At 37.2% G+C, this 8464-nt stretch overlaps 1 protein-coding gene across 1 annotated transcript; it reads left to right on the forward strand.

Annotated features, from left to right (window-relative positions):
- Positions 1-7314: 7314 nt before the first annotated feature.
- Positions 7315-7800, forward strand: LOC145679358 (general transcription factor II-I repeat domain-containing protein 2-like). The gene has a single exon (XM_081749942.1). It carries the CDS (start codon positions 7315-7317, stop codon positions 7798-7800), a length of 486 nt encoding a protein of 161 aa, XP_081606068.1.
- The last annotated feature ends 664 nt before the right edge of the window (positions 7801-8464 follow it).

Consider the following 8464-nt stretch of genomic DNA (forward strand, 5'->3'; position numbering starts at 1 on the left):
GCGGCCATTTTCCAATATGGCGGCCAATAGCTACCCTGTAACTGACAGTATCATGAATAAAAGCCATTCTGGTATTGTGTAGCATCAAAAAATGTATAGTACACCAAGTCCACAGAGACGTAATCATGCAACTCCCTTGTTAACAAATGGTCTCAAAAATTGCAATATTAGCGGCCATTTTCCAATATGGTGGCCATTAGCTACTCTGTAACTGACAGTATCATGGATAAAAGTAATTCTGGTATTGTGTTGAATCAAAAAATGTATGGTATACCAAGTCCTCAGAGATGAAACCATGAAACCTCCTGGCTCAACGACTAATATGATACGATTACATCTTCAAAACTATGAGAATTTTTTATTTTCATTAATGGTACATGCAAATGAGTGTATAAATTATAATAAACTTAATTTTATTGCGTAAAATAATAATTGTCTTTGTAGATTTGTTTACATGATACATAATGAAGAACTTTGAGTAACCATCCAATTATGGAGGTGAGAAAAAAGAAAGTATCATTTTGAAAACAGAGAACGCCTTATGCTGCCATTTTGAAATCTGATTAGCATCATAGTAAATGCTTGACTACTGCAGGAAACATGTTAGTCGAACTCTTTAGTGTGGTACTAATCACGCGTCAGAGCGACTCTGCATAAGGCCCAGAAACTTTAGAGAAACAGTTTTAAAACATTTCTGATAAAGCATGCTGAGCTTGATAAGAAATAATTTCTTGTTGACTTCTTAAACACTAATTAAATTGGAACATGACTACAGTATATTAGTAGTACAGCTTAAAATATCTTTTCTACTAATGGTAGTTAGGAATCTCCCTCTGAAAATCAAGAAAGAAAAACGGAACAAACAGCACGAACTTTTGATGTAAAAATTCGCATATTTATTAACTACACAGAGATGATAATGCATTTGTCAGTCATGTTTGTGTTTCCAATTCTTATAAAATATGTGAGTAATGAAGTGCATTTATCAAATCAACTTTTACAGCAGCATTTTTCTAAAAACAGAAGATTTCCCCAATTCATCGATAATTTCATCTTTAGAGGTTGTAGAGCATCCCTTTCAATTGCCATAAGTATAAGTAATTCCAGAACATGGTTTGACAAAGACGAACGCGTACAAGTTTTAATTAACTTAAGGTAACTGAATGCTCGCTCACACGATACTTGAGTAACTGAAAGAGTATCAAATATTTGTAAACAGTAAACAGTATTTGGAAAGTGGCAACATGCATGTTATATCTTAGTAGCAACCTGTACCAAACAAGTAACACTGCTTAAACAGATGATTTTCGTTGCACATCTTATAAAATTGGCCGTCTGAAAACAAGGCAATGCATTCCTCAGGTTCACCTTCGCCCTCCGAGTCACTACACTCAGTAGAACTGTCCCATTCTGCAACATCTACGTCGGGTTGTATGTCAGTACAGTTTGTATTATTTGCTTTATCACAGTTGTCTCGCACAGTTTTCTGGGGTTTTTAAACTTCAACAATTCAGATTTCAAATTTTCATGCCCAACTAAACATTTTTCAGCTATATCCTACATAGCACCTTCTGGAATACCCTCATTTAGTAAATCAGTAAGTCGGCGAGGATCAAGACAAAGAAAGAAGCATCAAAGATTAATTTTTTATTATTTGTAAATCTATCATTTAATCTAGTCCGGATTTCATCGAGCACAGATCGAAATATACCAACATGGAAAACTGCTGCTTCGGCTGGTAATTATGTGTCTATTATAGTTTCATCACAAAATGACTTTTTCGAACTCGTTTCTTCAGAAATGTGCACTCTACCTCATCATCATAGCTTAATTTTTCGAGTACTGCCCTCTACCATGTAGAATGCAGCTAGCATTATTGCATCAGCAATGGAGACCTCCTTCTACCCGAGGTTTGAAAACAAGTAAAAAATAAAAATCATTAAGTTAAAAAATAAAAAAAATTTGCAAGAAAGTAGTGGTGCGTTTCCATTGGAGTTCACTATTTCCCATGTACTTTACATATACGATAAAAAGAAACTGTCCCAATCTAATGCCATGTTGATTCCCACAGCTTTGTAATGTCTTTGTTACTCTTGGATAAGAACATGGAGAATATTCCATGAAAATCCTCCTTACTAGTAAGGAAACCCTTGTTAGACATGAAGTTGGAGATGGGCGTTGTGTCTTTGGAAAGAATCGGATTCCCTGAGCACAGTGGTGATGTTAGAAATCAGTCCCGTGGCCCGAAACCCAAGATTTCTGGCCATGTTTTGCCTCAGGTCCCTTCTATTCGATATCAAATATATTGCGCTGTCCCTTACGACAAGCAGCATCACAGTATTGTCTTGTAATGGTCGGTTGAATAATATTTAGACAGGATAATAAGGAAATTTACTTTTGTGAGCAAAAAGAATGGAGAATATGGCATGAACATCCTTTGGAGCTCGATTTCTTGAGCTTCTGGCCCCGGGGCAGATTTACGACTTCACCGGTGTGCTCAGGGGAAACCGAACCTTTTCAATGCAACCATTCAGCCCATAAACTTCATGCTTCATTGGTGAATAGAGGGGACCCGACCCTATACTTTCGAGCCCCGATATATGGAGACAGTAGGCCCCGGGCTCGGTTTGTGACATTACCACTGTGCTCAGGGGACCACGACCTTTCCATTGCAACCTTTCAGCCCAAGAACTACATTTTCATTGGTGAAATGAAAGGATCCAAGTTCGAAATTTCGGGGCCAGATTTCTGGGGCTTCGAGCTCGTTTTCTGACATCACCGCTGTTCTCAGGGGTCCATTATTTATCACCCCCACTCGCGTCCCACAAATCCATGTCTAACACGGTTTCCTTACTGTAGGAGAATCAGCTCTATGCTCTTCATATGTTAACGATTGCACATCACATTGTTGAATACATAAATTATGGACGAGATTACATTTTCGAGTTAATAACTTATTTTTTTAAAAAAATCTCAAAAATACGTCTTATTGATTTTTCAACAAACAAGGCCATGGGTTGGGCAGGGGTCCCCTTTCCCTAGTGCTTCCTCTTCGCTAGTACTGCGGGTCCGTTAGTTACGCCACTCGTTACTATGAACGAGAACAGAGTTTTGAATTAGTTATATATAATCGACCAATATCTTCAGTGATTTTGCAGAATAACCAGGAAATTTCCAGGTATCAGGGCGGACCACTCCGCCACTGTTTCAGAGGTAAATCAATTTAAAATATACTTTAAAATATTCATTTGTCCCTCAATGCTCACAAAATAGTTACTATACATAGTTATATTTAATTTCAAAATTTTAGAGCATTAAGAAAGTATTTTACTTTTCCGTTTTTCCGTCGAGGGTCGCAAAGAATGTCTCGAAGACAAAAAAAAAAAGTCAAGAGCAAAGTTCTAACGCCCCTGAAACAACACGACTCATTTTTATCCTGCAACAAACAGGTGTTTTTCATTCTATCTTCATCCTGTGGACGCGAAAACCAGCACAGAGCTGAGTGTATCAACCTCGCTCCCGCCTCCTCATTTCTCTCGCTATCCGTAAATAAACAGCTAGAAACACGTTTTTCTTGTCATGGTAAAAGTAGTGTTTGTAATTTGAGGGAAATTTCCCTAATCTAAGGAAATTTTACACGTAGATTTAGCTAAAAGGGAATTCTTTCAATAAAATATGAAAATCCAGGGAAATTCTCACATTGACTGATTGATCAATATACATGCTTAAATTTTTATTTGTTCTTTACAAATAAACCAATAAAATAGCAATAGTTTGTGAATGTAGATGTGTGTGTGTGTCTGTTCAAAGTAGCATAATTTGCACCCATTGTTTAATGGTGCATTTATGTGTATTTTTTGTTTAAAAAAGGTTTTAAAAAAGTAAAAAGAAAATAGAAACAAAAAGGAAATAAATAAAACAAATGTGGTTGGCGCTTGCTTTAATAGAATTAAATTAATATCACATAACTTTTGTCATAGGAGTTGAAGACTCAACAAACTAGGGATAATTTGATAAGGGAAGGAAAATGTTGTGCAAGTCGAGGAAAATTTCCTCAAGAATACCTAAGAACATTGGGTAAAAGTCTGATTACATTGTATCGTGAGGGAAAAAATTGCTTTATCAGTTAATGGCGAATGCTCTAATGTTGCATTTAGCTTATAATGTTGCATGAGAAGATAATGTAGGGGTGAAGTGCTGGACTTGTGAGTAATACAGTTAATCAATATTGCTTCAAATCCTTTTCAAGTTATTTTATTTTTAAAGTAATCGTGAAGAATCAAAGAGTGACTTCTCATACTAAATCAGCAATCCTTAACAAAGTGGACACAAACACCTGTATCATGATAGAGACGATTTACGCATGTTAATTGGGAAAGGGCAAGGAAATTACTAGGACATTCGAAGCACTTCGTTCATTTGCAGTATGCACTTTTTAATTTATCGTTCTAAGAAAAAAAAACACTACACCATTTGTTATTGTTAAACTAACTTTAGCTAGCGCAATCGATGGAATATGATGGTCTCTGTAATAGGCACATTTCTGAAAAAATTTGCCTATTGTAGAGACTCATATGTGTGAAATTCGGAAAAATTTCTTTTTATCGATCACCGCTCTCTGATTCATACCAGTGATTAGATATACTTGCTTCCTCATTTTCATTGCATCACTTCTCTAATAAATGTCAGTGGAATTTTTGCCAAGTTTTCACTTAACATCTCAAACGGGTAATACGCTCTCTTTTACCACCTCTCACGTGCTGTATGCATTATTAAAAAATCATTCTACTTGTAGTGGATTCGAACTTTCGTCCTTGGTATTTTCTATTTAGCATCTTAGCCACAACATCCTGCGTTCAAACCATCTAGAATATGAGAATTAAATCAATACAGAGAAAGCGGAGAAAAAGAAAGTAGAAATTGTCAAAGTGGGAAAATAAAATACAAATGCGAACATATATTCCAACAACTAAACGTTTACCAAGCAACGATCTTCGTGTAGTGGTTAAGGCGGCGCTAGATTCCAAATCCAAAGGACGGCGGTTCGAATTGCTCCAAGGAGTATATAATTTCTTTTAGGTTTTTAAAAATAATGCATAGAGCACTTGAGAGGTGGTGAAAGAGAACATATTATCCGTTTAATACGTTAAGTGAAAAAGAGTTAAAAATTTCGATGTAATTTATTAAAGAAGTAAAACAATGAAAACGAGGAAGCAGGTATATTTAATCAGGGGTATGTATCAGAGGGTGGTAATCTCAAAAACTGCAAATTTTCCCGAATTTTGCACATGTGCGTCTAGACCATCTTCCCAGAAATGCCGTACAATTTCTATGCAACTTTGCCCTTTTATCTATCATCACCTCTGAAACGGAAAGAGAGAGAGAGAGAGAGAAAGAGAGAGATGTTCCCGGAACTGAGAGTGAGGTGCTTCCATTCAAATCAAGAGTTAACAAATAAACGCTTACATAATGAGAATGCGGAATACAAACAACTATAAAACATCAAAGTGATAATTGCAAGCATTATCACCTAAGGTTCCGGAACCGTGACGTTCAATGAAACATGATCCGATGTCGGACGTCGAGAAATAATTTGATAATGAAATGAAAACAGAACTTTAGAAAAGAAATTATTATGATGCACTAGACACAACATGATTGCCTGTTTCTTCTCCTCATGTTAAATTGTCTCATTTTAACAATGTGAGACGAAACCTGTGTCTCGTCTCGTGGCTATCCCAGTGTCATCTCGTGTTTCCGAAACGAGACAAATTGTTATCTAGTCTCCTTTCGTCTAATTTTCTTTCGTAAACCTCATAATAATAGAAGTAAAATTGGAAGCCATGCGACTTCGAAATGTAACGAAGTTTACAAGTTAGAATTGATAATCGGACAAGAGAGGGCTATGAAATGCTTTCGAGGCATTTAAAACGCGATGAGTCCAGACAAGGACATGTCACGTCTCGTGTCGGAAAACGAGACGAGACAGACACTTTGTCTCGTCTCGTCTCGGATTTAACAAAGCTTATATTGTCTCTCCCATGCTGAATTGGAAACCTCTCACCAGAATTGAAGTGGGTCTTGTGTCAAGTGAGAAATGTGGATCAAGATGTGTAAGTCGTTAGTGGGTCGTAGGTCAAGAGGATGTGACCCACTGCAATCCACCACCCACCGTGACCCACCATAAACCAGCGATCCACCATAACCTACAGACTCACTACGACCCACCGACACACTCTGCTTAGTGCATTGTATATAGCAGAGCTGTCCAAATGGCGGCCCGCCAAACCATTTTCTGCGGCCCGCAAAGCTCTCACGATTTACAATTGTTATTACTGATAATATTTTCATTTATATTTATTCATGCTTTTAATGTTTACTCTTCTTCTGAAATAATGCATCCATTTAGCAATGCTATACAACAAAAAGACACGGGCATCTACGGCAACACTGGAGTCGGTAATGCAACTACAAGCAAGGCATCGGTGCTGAAGGGACGATTACTTCAATAAACGAACCCAAAAAAAATATCTATGGTCTAGCTTTGTAAAGCAGCCCCTTTCTTCCTTGAACTCTGCCTAGGGACCATAGCGAGCAAGGAATACACCACTTCCTGTCATAAACACACACACACAAACTGATTTTAGAGTGAAACATAGATGGCATTGTTGAACGTCAAGCAAAACTTTCCCACCCCCTCTCGTCATATTTTGGGTTCAGGAAAGGTCAGAGCTCAATTTACCGTGTGGTGTGATGCTTGTAGTGACAACAATACTGCAGTCTGTCCTATAACGTCTGAAGTTTTGAAACTGTGTCCGTTTTTATTCTTTATTTTAATTCTTTTCTTTTTTTCTTCCGGTTTCTAGCACTCGTCATTTCAGAGATTGATTGACCGTTGAACTGAAGTCTTCATTGTGCAAGTGTTTGTTTTGTTTTGCTTTTGTCGCATTGGAGAAATGAGTGTAATAAAACGTAAAATAGAAAATGAAAATCGAGTTTATCAAGAGCGTTGGGAAAATGACTATTTCATAACAAGTTTAATATCCATGCAGATTGTGTCTGTGCCTAAAGAATACAATGTGAAGAGACATTATTCAACTATGCATGAAAATAAATTCAATAAACATGAAGGTGAGGTCGAAAAGTGTTGATCGAAGATTTGAAGAAAAAATTGAAGCATCAAACAGGTATGTTTACTAAAGTAAATACAATTTAAGCCTTGCGTTGCATGCTTCATATGCAGTTTTTCTGGAGCTTCCTAAAGCCAAAAAGCCTTTCAGTGACGGAATTATAATGAAGAAATGCGCGGTAGAAATGGCAAAGGCTTTTGGTGACACAAAATTAGCGAATCACTTCGAATCTGTACCGCTTTCTCATCAGACTATACAGAGAAAAGTATTAGAAAAGGGGGACCAAGTGGAAAAAAACATTTCAAACGAAATCGAGAAGTGCCGTTTCTTCTCTTTGTGCCTTGATGAACGTACCGATCACACAGATATAAATCAGCTTCTGATTTTTATACGAACAACACAGGAAGATTTTTCGAGTAAACAGAAGTTGTTAAACATGTGTCCTCTTCGCGGTACCGCAAAGGGAAGGGACATTTATGAAGAAGTTAAAAATTCTGTAGAAAAATTTGGTGGTTTTGAAAAATGTTCATCAATTGTAATAGATGGTGCACCAGCGATGGTAGGAGAGAAGTCTGTGCTAGTAGGCCTTTTGAGAGAAAATGGTATAAATTGCCCTTCATTTCATTGTGTTATTCATCAAGAAGCTCTTTGTGGCAAATCATTAGCCTAAAGCAAGACGAAGTCTTCAAAAAGATTGTCAAAACTATTAACAAAATAAGAGGTGGTAGAGCTCTTTTACATCGCCAGTTCGTCAATTTTTAGAGGACGTGGAATCAGAGTATGGAGACCTACTTCTTTACAATCACGTTAGGTGGTTAAGTGCAGGAAATTGTCTTAAAAGATTTTTTGAACTGAGGAAAGAAATCCCTGATTTTCTTAACCAGATCGTTCCATCAGACACCACATGCCTAGAAAAGGAGCTTCGAAGTGCTGACTTTCTTCGACATTTGGCATTTCTGACAGATATTACAGGGCATCTAAATGAACTGAACAAAAAACTACAGGGAAAAGGTCAATTAGTTTCTGATCTAATAAGGCATATAAATGTATTCCGGAACAAACTGAAGCTTTTCCATTCTGCTTTAGGGAAAAATAATTTAGCACACTTTCCAAGTTGCAATCGTCTGACATTAGATTTTGAAAAAGAAACATTTGCTTTTTCTGAGTTTGAAGAATCGCTTCAGAAGCTGCCTTGGAGATTCTTCTCTTTTACATCTTCTGCGACTCGCAACAACAGAAATGGATGTAGGTAAACGCTGCTAGTCATCCTCATTTGTCACATTCAATAGGTATGCATCCTCGTCGCCAAAAGTGCCTTTACATCGCCGTGGCGG

The sequence above is a fragment of the Thermobia domestica genome, chromosome 2 (assembly GCF_964235325.1).
Source record: "Thermobia domestica chromosome 2, izTheDome1.hap1.1, whole genome shotgun sequence".
Classification (NCBI taxonomy): Eukaryota; Metazoa; Arthropoda; class Insecta; order Zygentoma; family Lepismatidae; genus Thermobia; species Thermobia domestica.

Excerpts from the sequence above, each read along its gene's own strand:
- LOC145679358 (XM_081749942.1), top strand. The coding sequence starts at position 7,315 with ATGGCAAAGGCTTTTGGTGACACAAAATTAGCGAATCACTTCGAATCT.